Below are 21,220 nucleotides of genomic sequence, written 5' to 3' on the forward strand. Positions count from 1 at the left end.
CTCACTACTACCGTAAGCATACACACAGCTGTTCAGACTCCAATGCGATTCAGTTGCATCACCATAAGCCCAGATTCGAAGACCCCACTCCCAACCATGACCTTCAGGAAGATTCACACTTTATAAGAAAGCTTTCCCAGGCAGCTCTGGTCACCTGCCAGATGTGGGAATCACCAACACACCAAACTCTCAAGCCACACAGTGTGTGCACATTCCCTAACATACACAGCTCAGTCCATGCCCATAAATCCCTGTCATATGTAGAGAAAAGAAAAAGTGGTGGGATATATAAAGTCCAAGCAAAAGAGGTATTTACTGTAGCAGTCACCAGTTTAAGAATTGTTTACATGTAACCCTTAAGTTAAAGAATAAAACCGAGGTCAACGTTTCTAGAAATTTAAGGACGTAGAATAAATCTTTAATCAAGCAGATCAAAGTTATTACAAATCCCCCTGAAAATGTCACTTATTTTCCTACAAGGAAATGACAAAATGTTAACGACCTATAATAACATACATGATGTAATATAAAAATACAATTTGTTTCCCCAATTAAGGTAACTATTTAGTCTGTAAACTCAACCTCTAACAGAATTAACAAGGCCTCACATTATCTACTAAGTGGTGATTTACCTCTACGTGAGTGATTTAGAAATTCTCCAAATATCAATATGATTCTACCAGCTTCTTAGGATGGAGCCCATTTGGCGTGTCTTTTTGAAATCCCCCCTTTTTTTTAAATATTTCAAAATAGTACCTTAGCCTCTCTTGAGACACCTTTTTTTTTTTTTTAATTGAGATGGAGTCTCATTCTGTCGCCCAGGTTGGAGTGCAATGGCAAGATCTCTGCGCACTGCAACCTCCGCCCCTCCGGGTTCAAGTGATTCTCCTACCTCAGCCTCCCAAGTAGCTGGGACTACAGGCGTGCACCACCACACCTGGCTAATTTTTTTGTATTTTTAGTAGAGACGGGGTTTCACCGTGCTGGCCACGCTGGTCTCTAACTCCTGACCTCAGGTGATCTGCCTGCTTCAGCCTCCCAAAGTGCTAGGATTATAGGCATGAGCCACCACACCTGGCCTGAGACACTTTTAAGTATGGGAGGTTGCTACAATTATTCATTCCAACTCTTAGAGACTGACTTTTCTCATTCATTTGTTTCGAAGTTTTGTCTTGTTCTAAAATACCTTTATTACAGTTCTGGTATATATAAAGCATAAAAACTGCTGATTTTAAGGAGAAACTGACCAAACCAATACCTCTACCATAAAGTGAAATACAAGGAAAAAAAATTAGTAGACCATAATTCTGAACTAAATTAACACACTTGGCATAAAAAATGATCATGTACTAAAGTTACAAAGCAACCATCAACAAATTCCAAATAATTAACATTATATAGGTCATGTTACCTGAACATAGTGCAATCAAACTTTTAAAAAATTCAACTGGATCCTGGATCATACATTCACAAACACACAGCTTTAAGAATATTACTGAAACAATAATTATAGAGAAACTTTTGAGTATGAACTTATCTTAGATGGCATTATTGTTTAAATACTAAATTTCTTCAGTCTACTACGAGTATTGTGGTTTGCATAGGAAACAGCCTAGTTTCAGTGCTAGTATATTTACAAGTGACATATAATGATGTCTGCAACTTACTTTAAAATGACTCAGCAAAAAGATAAAATAGAGATAGAAAGGAGAGGCTGGGCATAGTGGCTCACGTCTGTAATCCCAGCACTTTGGGAGGCCAAGGTGGGCAGATCACTTGAGGTAAGGGGTTCAAGACCAGCCTGGTCAACATGGTGGAACCCTGTCTCTACTAAAAATACAAAAAAATTAGCTGGGTGTGATGGTGCATGCCTGTAGTCCCAGCTACTCAAGAGGCTGAGGCAGGAGAATCGCTTGAACCCAGGAGGCAGAGGTTACAGTGAGCCAAGATCAGGTCACTGCACTCCAGCCTGGGTAAGAGATCAAGACTCTGCACTCCAGCCTGGGTGAGAGATCGAGACTCTATTTCAAAAAAAAAAAAAAGAAAGAAAAGCCAGGGTTAGGGGACAGGGAGAGAAGTAACTGCAAATGTGGCAAAACAGTAACAACTGGTAAATCTAGGTGAAGGATATATACTGATTGTGCTATTCTTTCCAATTTCCAAGTAAAAAGTCTGGGGAGAAAAATGCAAATTCACAATGTTGTAGTTTGCACTTCTAGTTTGAAAACTATCCAGAAGCAAGTTCCATAACCATGGGATGCAGGTAAAATGATGCTTAGGGTTGTACAAACTTAAGCACACGTATTCTGAAGAAAAACAAAATCAAGGCTGGGCGCGGTGGCCCACACCTGTAATCCCAGCATTTTGGGAGGCCAAGGCAGGTGGATCACGAGGTCAGCAGTTCAAGGCTAGCCTGACCAACATGGTGAAACCCCGTCTGTACTAAAAATAGAAAAATTAGCTGGGCGTGGTGGCACACACCTGTCATCTCAGCTACTCAGGAGGCTGAGGCAAGGAGAATCGCTTGAACCTGGGAGGCGGAGACTGCAGTGAGCCAAGACTGCGCTATTGCACTCCAGCCTGGGCAACAGAGTGAGACTCCGTCTCAAAAAAAAAAAAACAAAAAAGAGAAAGAAAAACAGAATCCAATGAGTTTAATTCAACTCAAGAAATGAAGAAGAAAACCACTGAAAGCCCAACAAAGTTGAAGGAAGAAAGAAGAAATATAAGATAGGAGCAGAAAGAGAAAAACAAAAACAGTAACTGAGCAATAAAACCAAAAAGCTGGTTCTTTTAAAGGATTAATAAGAGATCTCTAACAAGACTGATTTAAAAAGAAAAGGAGTAAAGGCACAAATACTGCTTAAAAATGTGAAGGAAAGGATAACTACAGATACACCAGAGGTTTTTTAGTTTTTTGTTTTTGTGAGCAGTCAACAATATAGTTTTTAAGTCCTAAGAGAATTCTTTGTGTCAATCAAATTGAAAGTGAATAAAACATATATTATCCAAATAGACTCAAGAAGAGACAGAAAACCTGGATAAACTTTAACCTGTTTTAAAGGAAAGTATGGTTCAAAGTCTTCCTCCCATCCCTGAAAGACATCTACTCATATAATACCTATCTCATATAAACTTTCAGAGAATAGGAAGAGGAAAAGCTACCCAATCTATCTTGTATAGTATAACCTTGATACCAAATTTAGAGAAGGACCCTATGACAAAATAAAATTATAGATCAAAATTTATAATCCATTGCACCAATATAAAACACTGAAAAGAATGGGCTGCGGGCTGCATCACTGTTAATTCACTCTCGTATTAACCAGGGACAAAAACTCTCTGGGTGATAACCTTAAAACCAGGTATTAATATACTTTACACTAAAATTAAAAAGATAAAAAAGACAAACTTTCCTAATAAGACGGACACAGGACAAAATAAAAAGAGTAAAGGACATCACGAAAATGAACTAAATGATTTCCAAATTATTTGTGGCCTATCTGGAAAAGAATATCATTTTCCTGCCATGATTTGCTCTTCAAAAATACACATCTGCCATCTGATATTTAATGATCTCTTGACTAAAATGTCATGGCTTGAACATTCAAAGGGGACCTCCAGTTAAACAAGGTAGATCAAACACCTCTGCTCTACCTGAAACTCCTCTAAAATAACCGTAAAAGGGGCAGGGAGATTAAATCGTAAAAACTAAGGATAGGAGAAACAACATTGTGAAGCTGGAAAACATGTCTCTGCCAACAGTGAAAGGGGAGCGAGAAGCAAACAGCTTCAAACTGAACAACCTCAGAAAGGCTCAGGACAGGCAACCTCTGATGTTGGTCTAAGAGCAAACAGAGTGCACTGGAAATGGGAAAATGAGTTTAAGATACCACATTGAAAATGGGAGATTTAGGTGAAGTCTGCACAACACTTCCCATGGTTCTCCTCAACTTGAGGCTAAGATACCAGCAGTCAAGCCTGCATCCTTGAGACAGGGGCTGATGGTTCTTTAGAGCAATGAGCAGACATTCAAAAACCATGATATTTCGGAGACAAATAACAAAAACTCACACACAAAGAAAAATAGAGAAAAAGTATGAAGGGAAAAAATACAATATTCTTAGTGAGAAAATAGAAGGTATTACATAAAACATAAAAGAACAGGATACTATTTTAAAAAGTTCCGAGACCAAAATGGAGCTGTAAGATGTGAAGTCTAACATTTGAATGAGTTCTGGAAAGTGAGAACAAAGAAGAAAGGGGAGAAAAATCAAAGAACATTAAAAATATTTTTTCCAAAACACAGGGGAAAAAGCCCAGCAAGTATGCAGAACAAAAGATAAAAAGGACCCATATGAAGGCACGTCATCGTGAAATTTCAGAAGACTGGAAATGAGAAAATCCTAAAAGCTTCCAGAGGAAAAAAACAAAAACAAAACCGTCACATAAGATGAAACCAGAATGGCTTCAGTGGTAATACTGGAACAATCTCTTCCAAATTGAGGACATTATGAATTAGAACCTACAATTCTATACTCTAGCAAATACATTAATTGGCAGGACAAAATAAAAATGATTTCAGACATTCAAGCCTCAAAAAAACATTAATTTCCCGTAATCCCTTTAAAGAAAGCTACAAGAGAATGTATGAAACATCCCCTTTGAGGGTTATGACCCGAGAGAGAATTTCTCTAAGAAATCAGAATTCCCACTAACTGATCTTCAGCAGTTGTTAAATCAACAGAGCAGATGTCACTTCAAGAAACAGAAAATGGGCTGGGCGCAGTGGCTCACGCCTGTAATCCCAGCACTTTGGGAGGCTGAGGTGGGTGGATCACGAGGTTAAGGAGATTGAGACCATCCTGGCTAACATGGCGAAACCCCGTCTCTACTAAAAATACGAAAAAAAAAAAATTAGCTGGGCGTGGTGGTGCACGCCTGTAGTCCCAACTACTCAGGAGGCTGAGGCAGGAGAATTGATTGAACTTGGGAGACAGAGGTTGCAGTGAGCCGAGATCGCACTACTGCACTCCAGCCTGGGTGACAGAGCAAGGCTCCATCTCAAAAAAACAACAACAAAAAAAGCACAAAACGTTGAGGTGAAATTTTACACGTGTAGCTAGACAATTGGTAAAAACTCATTAACGAGGTACAGGCATTTAAAACTTGGGGAATTACACTATGAAGTTCCATTCAGATAAGCCTTTCAACTTCTGCATTAGGAAAATACTTGGTTTCATTAAAGACTATCTGGTTTTCTAAGACATGCACACACATTCCCATTCACATATACCAGGATAAATGTGGGTGATTGATAGGATCAGCTACACATATCGGCATAGTACCATACCAGCTAAGCGCTGTTATGCTACTGAATGAAAAATTTACACCCTGTTCTTTAGAGTTCACTGCTAATTTCACCTGTAAGGAGTCACATTAATAAGAAAATCTGTCACATGTGGGAAGTGCTATACTACACATAAAACTTCCTTGTTTTATAAGTCAAAATATCTTCTTTTGCTTACTTTTCACTAACCTTGTTTTAGTCATTTTGGAGTGATTAAGAAAAATTAGGCCGGGCGTGACAGTGGCTCACACCTATAATCCCAGCCCTTTGGGAGGCAGAGGTGGGTGGATCACCTGAGGTCAGGAGTTCGAGACTAGCCTGGCCAACAAGGTGAAACCCCGTCTCTACTAATAATACAAAAAAAAAAAAAAAAATTGCTGGGGGTGGCAGTGCATGCCCGCAGTCTCAGCTACTCAGGAGGCTGAGGCAGGAGAATCGCTTGAACGCGGGAGGCAGAGGTTGCAGTGAGCCGAGATCGTGCCAGCCTGGGCAACAAGAGCGAAACTCCGTCTCAAAAAAAAAAAAAAAAATTTAAGTGTGAGAATAAGGTTCTCTTACTTTCACCTAGAACCATCCCTCCTGATACCAACATCTTTCAACTGCTGATTTAGTTTTGTCTCTAGCTCCTGTCACAACAAAATCACAAGTCTCTTATTCACTGACAGAGTTACAGTCAACTACAAGTCCTCCAATGCCCCTGAAAATCAACACTACTATTTTGTTTGTATATTGGTTTTTAAATTATGTGCTAAAAACGGGTTTCCACCATGTCTAGTATGCCTAACCCCCAAAATCTTGAAATTATAACATTTGTGAAAAACCAGTTTAAAACCATGATTTTAAAAGAACACTTCAATGTCTAAAATAATTTACATTATAAGAAAATGTAAAAAACCCAGATAGGGCTCTTCTAAAGCACTGACTCTGGTTTTTCTGAATCATTTCTTTGTACGTCACGTGCACACACACACACGCGTTATGACAGCACTGAATCCAATGCATTGCTTCTTTTCACAGGAGCCTTGTATCAGTCTATCCCTTCCTCTCGGCAAAGTAAGATTTTGTACAAAAGTCAAAGTTAACATACAACTAAAGCTATGCCGTCTAAAACAGGAGTGTTACAGACGAGGCATGAGCTTAGACCCAGCCGAGCAGCTACTCCTGGAGTAGGCAAGGCAAAGGGTGATGAGTAATTTCACCTAATGCAAGAACCCTAGCCACTTTCTGCATCCTGCACTCATGCTTTAAGGAACCCAATTTGTTATTTCCTCCTCTCATCAGTGACAGCCCTGCCCCTTGGGTTCTGGAGTACACAGTATTTATCACCAACTCCCCCTCACCCCGTTAACCCCATGCCAGAAAGAAAAGTATACGCACCTTAAAATCTGTATTATTGATATATTCAAATACCAAAGCTGGTGTCTTTGACTGTAAAAGAGAATATTAATGCTTTTTAAGTACCTAAACAATAATCAATGTAATCTGCTTCTGCCAAAATGGCCCATCCCCAAATCCTACTTAGATAACAAAGGGATTCACTCATCAGGGACAGCCTGTCAAGAAAGGTATTCTCTTGAAATTTTATGATGTCTGGAATCTGCTTCAAAATAACTGGGCATAGTGGGAGGTGGGAAGTGGTGGGAGTATAGATGAAACAAGGTTGGCCACAGCTGATTAACTGCTAAAGTTGGGTCATGTGTGAAGGAAGGTTCATTACATTATTCATTTACTTTTGAAAACAGTTGAAAATTTCGTAATAAAAAGTTTTAAGAGGAATGTATTCTCTGAATAACCTACCAATGGCCTTAACCAATCTTCAATGGTTATGTGAGGATTTATACCCTGGAGTGTTCCAGTTTGCCAACTATATACAAAAAAAGTGACACATTTTCATCTTAGTTGAGCAAGCCAGAATTGCACTTGACAGAATTATCATAGGTTGTGGGAATGTATCATAGCTCTTTTGGGGGACCAAAAGGAAAATATAACCATCCGTGATATTATCAATAAGCTACACCATAATATTATTGCCTTGGCTAGAGACCATTACAGATGGTCTCCTCTTATCAAGCAGACCTTTTCCTAAAAACTCATATATAATCGAATATTTTTAAAGCACTATAATCTTTAATCCAATGAGTACAAAAATGTTCAATATTAGCTTGTATAAATCTAGATTTTCAAATAACAGGATTCCTTAATTGAAGTAAAATAACGCTAATTGGCAGTAAGAAGCTTTCAAAATTGGGAGAGAGTAGGGACTTAAGGGGTTATAGAAAAAAAAAATCATCTAACAATCTTTTGCTCAAGAACCATGTGAAAGTTACCTAGGAAACAGGCCACAGGGCAGCATGCAGATCTCTGCGAGGACAACTCAGAGTCCAAACAGCAGCCCCAGTAGCAGCCATGATTAAAAATTCCTCACCAGCCCGAAGCTATAAGGGTTTCATCAATATTACCACAACTCTCTACAGGCTGTGAAGTAAGCCGGACCTTCTAATAGACAAGGGATCCCTGTTGATTTTTGTCAACTTCAATTTACTTGTCTTACATATCACGTAAAACATACACATACTTTAACAAATTACAAAAATAGTAAGATGCAGCACTAAGTTCCGCTAACTTGAAAAAGAAAAAGCAAAACAAAGATGCTCCTGGTATACCACATACTGACTCACATTTTAAAGATTATTCTGAAATTCCTATTTTTACATGGTGCTCATTTTTCAATGGGTACTCATTTCCAATGCAGCCCATTTTCAAACAGGAGGCAGTCCAGAACTAGTCATTATAAAATCAATCTGTGCTAAAAGGACAGGATATATCTTAAAGGCCAATTAGTTACAATCTGGCATACAACAATCCCTTCCCTTCTCAGTCTTCTCAGGGTCCAGAAGGAAAAACTTTCCTTATGCTTCAACAATACTGTATAATCTTGAGTAAATTTTCTAACCTCTGCAAATTACGATTTTTTCATCTGTACAATGTGAATAAATGGTACCCACCCCAATGGACTGTTGTGAGGACTGAGTGACATGACACAGTTGGGCACTTGGAATATGCCCAGCACATAGTACACACTCAATGCATGTTAGCTACTATATTATTACAAGGATGTCTTTAGCAGCCAGAAAAAAAAAAACCTATTTCTTTAATAAACAAAACTATCATGGGAAGAGAACAGGGAAATATCTGAGGTAGAGCAGGTGGAGAACAGCAATGGGACAAGAAGGGGTACAAAAGTGGGGAGGTGAGGTGCCTCCAACCTTAGCTAATCAGAAACACCTAAGGTTAAGTTACTCCCTAGGGAGAGAAAACAAAATTAAACAGTACATTTAAAATGGCTAAAAACTAAGCATTAACAAAAATATTTTAGTCTATCTACATATGTGACGTGAGCCCTAATGACACATGCTGAATTAAGGGAAAGAATACGACTTCTTCAAAGGGTCAGTGGAGCTGGGACCTGCTCAGGCCTTTATGCCAGGTGTCCACGTGGAGATATTCATTCTTTCCTTGTGTAAACCCAGATTTTCAAATGTCATGCTTACTTAAGTGAGGTAGAGTAACACAAATTGGCAGTAACGCACTTTCAAAACTGGAGAGAGGCTAGGGCTTAAAGGAGACATTCAACAAACATTTGTGGGCTGAATCAAAACACTGAAGTACAAACCCAGAAAAGGGATTTTTCTCTGTACACTTCTAGGTTCCATCGCAGTGGTTGTAGCTGTTTTATCACTGGGCCACCATGATTTTTTTCAGGTTTTCAAACCAGTCAGTAAGTAGTTAAGACAAACACCACCATCCCCACTATATCATTACATGAGGTTCTGTGTTAAACAACCCCCATATCCACACCCCGGTCTACTAGTATACTCCCCCAACCATTTGGCACCTACCACAGGGTCCTTTACAGTGTCAATCAGCTTAATGATATTTGTTCCACCACGAAGGTTCTCCAGAATCTTAACCTCTCGTTTTATCTTCTTTTTCTTCACTGGCTTAAATACACAAGAGTAATCAGAAGTGAGACTCCTTTTGAAGTTAGTAAATAAAACTTTAAAACGTTAGCCAATAAGATGGACAGTACGCTATCTTGTACACTCTGTTGTGTTAAAGAGTGTGCCTAAATTCGAAGAGAAAAAACTGAAATAGAATGGGCTTGCCCGTAAGAACCTTTAACATTAGGTTAATTTACAGACCCATACAGCTTATGTCTCAAGATCTTTAAGTAGTTACATTGAGGGCACTTAAAAATTTTGAATACCCGTATCACACTTCAAAAATAAAACTTCTGCTTACTAGATAACTGCCAAGTGGAAAATATAGCTCTGAACAGCTGTATATCACGCACTCACAAATGGAAAAACTGAAACAAAATGATGAGACACCTGCTCTTCCAATGAGTTACATGTAATTTTGTCTTTCAGGAGTGAAAGACCAGTTCACTGACATCAGGTTACAAACTTGCTTCTCAGCTGCTGGCTCTCATTTCCTGTCACCACTCCCATTTCCTTAATATCTAGAATCTGAAATCAGCACAGAGCCAGTTAATGTTTCCCAACAGATCCCATTCCTCAAGAAAGAGATGTCGAATCAGGAAAGGAGAAATCAATCTGATACAACAGTGACTGAACACTTCTATCTAACTTTTCAGTCCACTGGAAAGATTAAAGGCTTTAAAAATAATTACTCTCATTACACATATTACTCCTTGTCTTAAATGAGCTAAAGAGTTTGAGGAAGAATAGAAGCAGTTCTGCAAAAGTAAGTCTATCATAATCAAGTATGCTTTATAAGGCACTCAGAATGGTGACTGGAACACAGTAAGCACCTAATAAATGACAGCATTATGTTCATATTTTTAGTAATTTATTATTTAATAAGTCATTATGAATCCTCACAAAGTCCCTATGTAGCAGAGTTGAGCTATCTGCCCAAGATCACACAGCTCATGGCAGAGTGGGGCAGAAATCAAAGCTGAAAGCTGCGCAGTCTGACTGCATGCTATACTCTTGCCACAGTGCTTTTGTTTCCCAAGTGTGGCCAACGGGAGAAACGTAACTAAGGAAAAAGAGTATTTTATCACTGAGACACTGTTATAATAGCAGAGGCAAAGAGAGGCCAATGGATTTGCCAAGAAATAATAAAGCAAGACTTCTTTTGCCTGTGTGTGGGGTGGGGAAGGAGAGGGGAGGGGGAAAATATAACACACACACATGCCAAAGAAACCTTCATCTTTTGTTGGTCACTAAGATACAGCTTTGAACACATAACAAAACAGAGAAGGAAAGGACTATGAAACTCAGAGCACTTGCATCACCTATAACAAGGGGCTTAACTGAGAGGCTGGGCTCTCGCTGCGTCCTTGTGAGCTAGCTGCCATGATGATACCTGCTCTCTGCCCGCTGTGCCAGGGTTCCCAGGAGAGCAGATGAGGCTGCTGTGCATGTTCCTCGACTCCACTTAGAAACCTTACTCCTTAGTCCCTTTTTCATTAACAAGGGAGCTCGAAACTTTGGGGAAAAAAAGCACTGTACAATTTGATTAAAAAATAGCCAGAGACGGACACACTACAAAATAACCAGCCTGAAAGATTCAAACATGTCAATGTCATGAAACAAACTGCGCAATTGTTCCAGACTTTTAAAATTTGACAACTGAATGTAACACATGACTACAACTGAATATAATCATATAATCTGGGATTTTCCTTTGCTATAAAGAACATTATAAAGACAACTGGCAAATGTGAATGAGAGCTGTAGATTAGCTAACAGCATTGCATCAATGGTTACCTTCTAATTTTTTTTTTTTTTTTTTTTTTTTGAGATGGAGTCTCGCTCTGTCGCCCAGGCTGGAGTGCAGTGGCTGGATCTCAGCTCACTGCAAGCTCCGCCTCCCGGGTTCACGCTATTCTCCTGCCTCAGCCTCCCGAGTAGCTGGGACTACAGGCGCCCGCCACCTCGCCTGGCTAATTTTTTGTATTTTTTAGTAGAGACAGGGTTTCACCGTGTTAGCCAGGATGGTCTCAATCTCCTGACCTCGTGATCCGCCCGTCTTGGCCTTCCAAAGTGCTGGGATTACAGGCTTGAGCCACCGCGCCCGGCCTACCTTCTAATTTTTTAATATGGCATTGTACGGTTATGTAAGAAACTCTTTATTTTTAGGAAATGCATACTGAAGTATTTAGGGATGACTACGATTTACTCTCAAGCACTTCCGGAAAATATACGTAACATAAATGTTATTATATAGGTGTATATATGTATATATATGCGTGTATATATGAAAGAGAAAGAGAAGGATAAAGCAAATGTTAACATTTGAGGAGTCTGGGTGAAACAGATATGGGAATTCCTGCAACTTTTTTTAAGTTCGAAATTATGTTAAGAAGTTAAAAGAAAAATAAAAACTGACTTTTTTTTTGAGACGGGGTCTCATTCCGTGGCTCAGGCGGGAGCACAGTGGCACGATCTCAGCTCACTGCAACCTCCGCCTCCCGGGTTCAAACAATTCTCCTGCCTCAGCCTCCCAAGTACTATAAGTGCACGCCACCACGCCCAGCTAATTTTTTTGTATTTTTAGTAGAGATAGGGTTTCACCACGTTGGCCAGGCTGATCTCGAACTCCTGACCTCAGGTGATCCACCTGCCTTAGCCTCCCAAAGTGCTGGGATTACAAGTGTGAGCGACTACGCCCGGCCAAAGCTGGTTATCTTATACTTAAAAATTCAGCCAATGCCTTTCAATGTAAGAAAATTCTAGATTTGTCATCCAATACTGGAAAGCAGCTCCAGATCTGCGAGAGTGGTAACAGAGAAAAAAACCCGCAACCAGAAGCCTATATCCACCAAAAACCTCTTCTACTCCTAACAGTACTACTAACTCCTTACAGGGACAACCCATTAGTTGCCTTTATGACACTGCCCTATGTAAAGTCTTGCATTGCTCTCCCGTTATTCAGCAACGGGTCAGGCCTGGACAGCCCAGTTAGGATGAACCTATCTATCAATACATCTAAAGGTATCTTGCATAGCAACTGAAGCATATTTTGTTGCCCACCAGGTATCTAACTTAAACTTCCCATACTAGAGACTGGGAATAGCAGGGCAACTCTGAAGGTGACACAAAGGAGTCCCAAGTCACAAAGGCAGCTAGAGTCCTCACATGCTGACAAAAGACCAAGAGATGATAAAAAAGAAAGGTGATCGACCCACAGTCCAGGACACTGCCCTCCAAACCATCAAAAACTCAGCTACAGGTAGATCCCTTCAGCCTCAGTTTATTCCTCTGAACTGGAGAGACGCTCGAGAAACTAAATCAATGAGCTCTGAGCAGCTGAAAGTGATCCTTTTAATGAGAATCAGAGATAAAAAGTTAGGATTTATGAGGGAGGATTGTTGGTATCCTAAGGAAAATAAACCGAGTTTTACAGAAATAAGGATGCTTTGATTCTCCTGTCCAGAGCCTGTAGCCATTTACTACCAGTTACACAAAATGTAGAAAACACATGTATTTCTACAACGATCTCACAATTTCACTCTGCGTGCTAGAAAAAGTCTCCATCTGGGGTTCATTTATTCCAGTTCAGAGACTATCTGTTCAAAAGATTCAAACTCAATCAGTTTAGCTATTGTCTAAACTAATAAAACAAATTTTTTTTTTTTTTTTAACTCGAAGTCTAGTAGACAAAGTGGTGAAAAAAAGAACAACTGAACTAACAAATTCAAGACAGGCAGGAATTTATCAACAGCTCCTAACTCTCAAACTCGGGGTTACTTTTACTCTACTACCAAACTAACAACTGCTCCACTATGATATGAATTTCATTACCTGCAATGAACAATGGTTGCCAGGAATGCAGAAGGACAGAGTAAAAAGAAAGCTCAGCCTGGATGATGGCATGTAATTCACTACCCTGGTGGCATCCCTAAAACCCACCGCACTTGATCTAAATAAAAATATTATCTGAGCAATGTTATCCCATCACAGAAAACCTTTCCTCTCATCTTTCAAGTTTCATCATCCCAATTACATGATCTACTCCTTGAGGGTAACTGTTTATTCTCAGGAGTTAAAAAAATTATTCAAAAAGGCAAGGCATAAAATCAAAATGATAATCAGATACCACCTCACACAAGTCAGGATGGCTGCTATCAAAAAAAACCAGAAAAGAAGTGTTGGCGAGGATATGGAGAAACAGCCAAACTTGTACACTGCAGTCAGAATGTAAAATGGTACAGCCACTCTGGAAAGTTCCTCAAAACATTAAACATAGAATTACCTTGTGATCCAGCAATTCCACTTCTGGGTCTATACCCAAAAGAAGTGAAGCAGGGTCTTCAGGAGGTATCTGTACACTCACGTTCAAAGCAGTATTCACATGCTAAAACATGGAAGCAACCCATCCCCTGATGAATGAACGGCTAACAAAATGTGCTATATACATACAATGGAAAATGACGTAGCCTTAAAATGGAAGGAAATTCTGACGCATGCAACAGTGATAAACCTGGAGGACATTATGCTGTGCAAAATAATCCAATCACAAAAGGATAAATACTGTACAATTCCACTTACATGAGGTACCTGGAGTAGTCAAATTCATAGAAACAGTAAAATGGTTGTTGCCAGGAAATGGGGGAGGGAGAAATGGGTAGTTATTGTTTAATGGATACAGAGTTTCCATTTTACAAGATGTTAAAGAGTTATACAGATGGATGGTAGTGAAGGCTGCACAACATTACCCATTGAACTGTACACTTAAGAATGGTTAAGATGGTATATATTGTTATTTTATTTTATTATTTTTTAGATGAGTTTCGCTCTTATTGCCCAGGCTGGAGTGCAATGGTGCAATCTCGGCTTACTGCAACCTCTGCCTCCCGGGTTAAAGCAATTCTCCTGCCTCAGCCTCCTGAGTAGCTGGGATTACAGGCGCCTGCCACCATGCCCAGCTAATTTTTCTATTTTTAGTAGAGGCGGAGTTTCACCAGGTTGGCCAGGCTGGTCTTGAACTCCTGACCTCAGGTGATCCACCTGCCTCGGCCTCCCAAAGTGCTGGGATTACAGGCGTAAGGCTCTGCGCCTAGCCTATGTTACATGTATTTTAACACAATTTTTTTTTTTTTTTTTGAGACGGCGTCTCACACTGTCGCCCAGGCTGGAATGCAGTGGCGCAATCTTGGCTCACTGCAAGCTCTGCCTCCCGAGTTCATGCCATTCTCCTGCCTCAGCCTCCCGAGTAGCTGGGACCACAGGCACCTGACAACACGCCCCGCTAATTTTTTGTATTTTTAGTAGAGACAGGGTCTCACCATGTTAGCCAGGATGGTCTCAATCTCCTGACCTTGTGATCCGCCTGCCTCGGCCTCCCAAAGTGCTGGGATTACAGGCGTTGAGTCACCACGCCCAGCATTTTTTTTTTTAAAGGCAAGGCATAGAGCAGACCCTTTGAATCTCATCAAGAGAACACTGCAACCCTTTCTACTGTTGGTTCTGCCTCTAAAAGTCATTCGCATTGCCCAAATGTAATATTGTTATTACTACACTTTATTTATCTCTCAGGCCAGGTACTGTTTTAAGCACATTTAATCCTCTTAGATGAGCACTATTAACAGTTTTACTTGAGGAAGGACACTGAGGCACAGAGAACTTAAGTAACTGTTCGATGTTATAGAGCGTCTACAGTTGGAACTAACACCTGACACCAGGCAGATCACTTCTAGGCCATACTCTCTCAGGAAAGAAGCATTTTGTAGATTACTAAAGCATGATAATCAATCTCTCTACCATCTATCTACAGTTTATCTGACTTTCCTAACAACCCTGTGACTTAAGCAGGAAATGTATGCTTATTTCATAGATGAGAAAATAGTCAAGTGGTATCAATGAAGAAACTAGTTTTTGAACTCAAGCCTTTTGTCCTCTCATTTATAGTACTTCTTACACTATACCACCCTGATTATGAGATGGCAGATCCTGAAATTAAACTCTAGAAACTATCTGGAGCCCTGCTTTATACGTGAAAATGGGCACACTATATCAAGATATTCTTTTCACACGTGGTTTCTTCTCAAATAAACTCTTGTATTAAAGGGACAAAACTATTAATCCCCAAAACTGCTAAGTGATCATGCTGAGACTTGGAGGAACTCTATGGGTTAAAAAAAGCATAAAAATACTACTTACTGATGCTTTGAGAGAATAAAGCAGCATTTCATTTAAGCATTAAACATGCTGCTGTGGATACTAATCATAGAGAACCCCTGCCTGGGTCCCTACAGCCCTCTAGGACTCCTGGATTCCACTCTTCAACTAGCAACTTACCAAAGTCAAATACTTCCTTTGAGAAAAATTACTCCAAAAATCATCAGAAACGAATTAACTTCATTTGACTCCTGGTGAGTGTTCCTCAATTCTTCCAGTACAGATCAGTACATCACAAAGTCAAACATCCAGCAAATGTCCTAATTATGCTCCTCGCACCTGACGAGACTTCAGGACAGATATACAGGGTCCTACACTGAGTGTTTCCACCCCCTGACTACATGGTGCTGAGCATATAAATCCTTTCTCTGGGTCTTGGTTGATTTGTAAAAAGGGCCTGGGTTCTAATGGTTTCTAAGCACCCGCATTCTGTGATTCTGTTTGACACACGTTAACTACACTCTTAATCTGTGACTCCCCACCACAATGTTGGAAACTGCCTAGTTCACATACAATTTTTAACATTATTTTGAATGTTAGCAATACTTCAGTAATACTGTTTTCGCTATTTTTATACCATGAGACATTAGTGAAAATTAGAATGTACCAAAAATTTAGATAAATACCACTAATGTGTTGTTTCAGGAAGATGTCTTCATACACATGCCTAAATTCAAAAGGGTAAAAAATCTACCACAGGAGAAGCTAGAAATAAAGAAGAAAGCACCATTCTGACATAATGTAAAGATCACCAGCTCACGATGAAGCTACTAACAAAGATGTATAACCAACGCCCATTCTTTTAACACTACCTACTGACAACACAAAACTTAAAGAATATCTGCAAATATGCTAAACATGCTTAAGGAGCAAAATTTAATACCACCATCCTTTGTTTAAAGCTAAAGAATTAATATCTGGGGGAAAATGGATAGTCAATCTGTTTATAAAATGAGACTACTAAGAGGAAGCCTTATATGGGAATTTCCAAGTCATTTTAGCACTGGTTCGAAATGCTATCTGTTTTTAAAAATAGTGTTGCTCTTAACTTTTATTCAAGAAATAGTTTAATTTGAAAGATCCCAAGGACCCCAGGAAGTACTGAAATCTACACACACAGGCAGTGCTCATAAAATTCTAAAAGTTGTCAAAAGTGGCCACTTTTACTTCTGTGTACACTTTTCTAAGAGGTACTACAAAGGAAATGAAGAATTGATTTTTCAAAATCAAAAGATGAAACTTTTGACACTAATGTAGCTTTCTGCCTAGCCATATAAACCCTTACCATTTTCCTCCTTTTTCTCTCTTGTCCTCAAAACAATTTGTCAAAAAAAGATACAACCTCTCCATTGATTGGAAAGTTTTAAGATTTTAGCCATAGAATACCACTTGGGGATAGACAGTAACGTTTTGCTCACCAGTTTCTAAATTCCTAAAACTTCTTAGTAGCTCATTTTTGATCAATACCTGGAAATCTACTAACGCAAATTAAATGATATAAAATTCCTCTGTAGTCACTATTAACCCATTCTCACACATAGGGAAGAACTGATATGAAACTACAAAAGTAAGACTGCTTGTCCTCAAGAAAGGCACCCTCTTTCTTGGTCACTATGTGCATAATACAATCCTGCAGCTAAAATACAGCAGGCTTATACAAAAAGGAAGGCTGTTCTAAATTCTTCCAAGTTAAGAGCAACTGGTACTCTGTTAAGGACCTAATTTCCTATGACCAAGCACCGCAATAGTAGCTATTAGTCATAACTTCAACTTATTTGAATAAAGAAACACAACTTTGGCTAAAGATCCTGTTCTTTCTAAAAACTAATACTTTTTTTTTTTTTTTTGAGACAGAGTCTCGCTCTGTTGCCCAGGCTGGAGTGCAGTGGCCAGATCTCAGCTCACTGCAAGCTCCGCCTCCCGGGTTTATGCCATTCTCCTGCCTCAGCCTCCCGAGTAGCTGGGACTACAGGCGCCTGCCACCGCGCCCGGCTAGTTTTTTGTATTTTTTAGTAGAGACGGGGTTTCACCATGTTAGCCAGGATGGTCTCGATCTCCTGACCTCGAGATCCGCCCGTCTCGGCCTCCCAAAGTGCTGGGATTACAGGCTTGAGCCACCGCGCCCGGCCAAAAGTAATACTTTTAATTCACAAAACAACAAAACCACAATAATGCCATTAGTGATGTATTACCCCATCCTTCAGACAGGAACAAAATCTGGATAGAAATGCCACCAGGCTTTAAAAAACGTAAATAAGTGAGTCTAGTTTCACTAGTGGTTTAGGCTGCACTGTGAAAACAATGTCAAGAAGAAACAAGAAACATTTCATTAACTAGGGGCCTCCCAAGTCTGATTCCAGGACACTGGTACCTGTTTCTGTGCTCAATGTTCAGATCCTACAATCCAATGCTAAAATGAACAGTAAGAAATATGAAGAAATAGGAAACAGGAGTTCTGGCTAATGGTCATTCAATATAATGACATTAGGTAAGTTTCTTTGTGCCTAGGTCTCCCATTTGTAAAGATAACCTGCAGCAGCTTACATACTGGGTTTCCTAACATCTGGCGAGAATCTTTAGAGTAGGAGAAGGCTAGAGCCTATGAAGCTCTTCGGATGATGAAGCAGCAATGTGATGCTCTCCTAAATGAACATGGTATTTATACATACACCTGAATGCCGCTCCTTTCAAAAAAAAAGCACCACAGAAAATCGTACACTTATTCTAAAAATGCTGCCATAGCACAAAAGTTTAGACATTTTTCCAGAATTGCTTTAGAGTCAGCAATTCATTCTTCTGAATATACAGCAGTGGAATGTGGATATTCCTAATTTCAATTTACACCTCGCTTATTTCTTAGATTTGAAGCAGCTTATTACAAACTTATGCTTATATATATAAAGCTAATGTATGGATTTTTCAGGTAATTTCCCTGTGACTTAAAAAAAAAAAAACCTCGTGACTTCATAAATGCCGTACATATTTAGGGAAGAGAGGAGTCGCATGCAGTATCTTCAACATCAATTCCTCACTTCTCATCCCCAGTGTGTCTGAGAACACAAGTAACTTTGTCTATCTCTCTCTACTGCAATTCTGCTTCTTCATCACTAGGCTAGGATGTTTTGAGTGATGGAGTTAATCATTTTTTCTGAAAGCTTACCAGAAAGCATAAGCCTGACCCCTCACATTAAACAGTGATTACCTACACAGCTGCTCTAACACACAGAAACAGCTTTTCAATTCCACATTCTTAGTCCACAGAACCTCTGCAAAAGGGCCACACTGGAAATCACATGTATGCAAAGTGCTTACATCACTCTTCCATCTTCTCAATCTCTCACTAAATGACATGTACCCACATGAAATGATCTGGCAATAACGAGTACCCACCACAGATTCTAAGAACTACTTTTTACTATACCCTATAAAACATTATTAAAGCTATACAATTAATCTGTTACCGGAAGGAAAATTTAGCCGATCCTTCATGCTCATTAAAATCATCTTCATCAAAGAGATAACAAAAGACATATCATTATCAAACTGATTGCTAAACCATATATTAAAATCGTTTTGTTGCAATTATTGCTTTAGTAATACGTGAATTCTTCTACATTTTTACTAGCTGATAAGCAACAATGGCTCTCTGGCTTCCCAACAAGGCTTCTCAGCACTACTGGTGCACTATATCCATCCCACCTGAAACTTTACTGCCAAAGGAAAAAAAAACAACTGATTATCTGCTAAGGAATTTCCTTCCACTTGGGTTTGACATACATTTCTGAAGTCGCTCCAATTTTTTCCAACTTTCTTTCTGGAACAACGTAGAGCATGCACCAAGAGTAACAAACACAGTGCTCAGGGAGCCCTTAAATTGAGAATGGCTTTCCTGTCTTTTGAATACCTATTTATTTTCTAACAAATGGAATCCTTTAGGAATTTTTGCTTTAGGCAATTTACTTTTTAGAACAAACACCTTCCTGAACTTAGATTTGAACTGAGATCTGTGACCAGTCTGCACATTTTCTTGAAAGTTCACAGGAAAATGGGGTGGAAAAAGAAGTAATGAAGGGACATCAGATAAATAAAATCTGAGCGTGGGCTGGGCACAGTGGCTCACGCCTGTAATCCCAGCAATTTTAGGAGGCCTGCAAGGAGTCCTTTTGGAGGACTGCTTGAGCTCAGGAGTTTAAGACCAGCCTGGGCAACATGACCAGGCACTGACTCTACAAAAAAATTTTAAAAATAGCTGGGCGTGGTGGCATGCACCTGTAGTCTCAGCCACTTGGGAGGCTGAGATGGGAGGATCACTTGAGCTCATGAGTTGAAGGCTGCAGTGAACTATGATCTGCACTCCAGCCTGGGTGACAGAGTGAGACTCTGACTCTAAATAAGTAAACTAAATTAAATTCAAGCTTGCATTGCCCATTCTAGAACGTGACTGGGGTAGCTTACAACCTTCTGCCCTGTGGGGGGAAACATGTTACATACCACTCATAGGACACTCACCTTGAGGATTTTTACAACCACTCTCTCATTGTTGGTGATGTTAATGGCCTCAAATACTTCACTATATTTTCCCCGACCAAGTTTTCGAACCAGTTGGTAATCATCTTGATTACTGTAAAGGAAGACACACACATAAATGCCAGGACTGGGGGTTAATCTAACCAAGCCTATGCTCACTGTATACATCATTCAGCCGCTTCCACCAGGCAAACACTTGGAAGTGTCTATACATCACGTCACAACTCATTCCCTAAATGAAAGCCACGACGTAATCTTGGCTCCCTTCACTCTGCAGAGCTCCTAACCTAATTGGTCTCTCCTAACTTGGAAAGATGGGGCAGGAAGGCAACGCTCTGAGCCAATCCAGGGGGTGAGCAAAGCACCCGTCCTGAAGGCCTAGAGGGTGCCCCCTGTGTCCCGCGGCTCCCCAGCACCTGCTTCCCGTTTCACACCCTGAGGGTAGACAGTGCCTGTTTTAAAAATCTGGACGTCTTTAAGAAATTTCCTCCCACCACCTCATCTCAGAAAACCGAAAAGGCAGGGAATTTTAATAGCTCCAAAGGACAGCTGTTGACTTCCCACCCCAGTGGAAACCCAGAAGCGTGAGGAAGGGCTGCTCCCTCACTTCCACCCGGCGTCAATCCCTGGACTCCACACTTCTCCCCGAGTCAAAAACCATTCCTTGGGGGAAAGGGGTGCGCAAACCGGGAAGAAAGGGACGAAACGGGGGTAAAGGGGAGGGAAGAGGAAGACGAGGACATGTGCGAGAGCTGGACCTCTGCCTCCCTGCGGGCCCGCGGAGGGGTCAGCGGGAGACACCACCGGGCCCGAGTGCGGTTCGCAGGGGGTGGCCGGGCGGGGACAGGGGTCAGCGGGCCCGGCGGGGGGCGGCGGCGGCTTTACCCCCAGCTCGGGACGTGAGCCTCGTAGTCCCAGTACTCGCGGCTCCTCAGGCTGTTCACCTCGGCGTAGACCCGGGCCCTGCTGCCCGCGGCCGGGCCGGGCATGGCGGGCGGGACCGGGGGGCGGCGCGGGGCGCAGAGGGTGGCGACGGCGACGCGGCGGGGGGCGCGGGGCGGCGGGCGGAGGGGGCAGCGGGCCCCCGGGCGCTGGAGGAGGAGGAGGAGGAGCGCGGCGGCGGGCGGCCGCG

General features: G+C 40.8%; 1 protein-coding gene across 1 annotated transcript in view; it reads right to left on the reverse strand.

The window, feature by feature from the left end:
- Window positions 1-21,214, reverse strand: part of CSNK2A2 (casein kinase 2 alpha 2) — a 40,440-nt gene extending 19,226 nt beyond the window's left edge. The window contains exons 1-4 of the mRNA XM_023210063.1: window positions 20,974-21,214; window positions 20,071-20,182; window positions 9,250-9,351; window positions 6,728-6,778 (exon numbers count right to left, since the gene is read on the reverse strand). Coding sequence (XP_023065831.1) covers window positions 6,728-6,778; window positions 9,250-9,351; window positions 20,071-20,182; window positions 20,974-21,077 — 369 coding nt within the window. The 5' untranslated portion in view covers window positions 21,078-21,214. The remainder of the gene's footprint in view (window positions 1-6,727; window positions 6,779-9,249; window positions 9,352-20,070; window positions 20,183-20,973) is intronic.
- Between the last annotated feature and the right edge of the window lie 6 nt (window positions 21,215-21,220).

This window comes from Piliocolobus tephrosceles, chromosome 17 (genome assembly GCF_002776525.5).
Source record: "Piliocolobus tephrosceles isolate RC106 chromosome 17, ASM277652v3, whole genome shotgun sequence".
Classification (NCBI taxonomy): Eukaryota; Metazoa; Chordata; class Mammalia; order Primates; family Cercopithecidae; genus Piliocolobus; species Piliocolobus tephrosceles.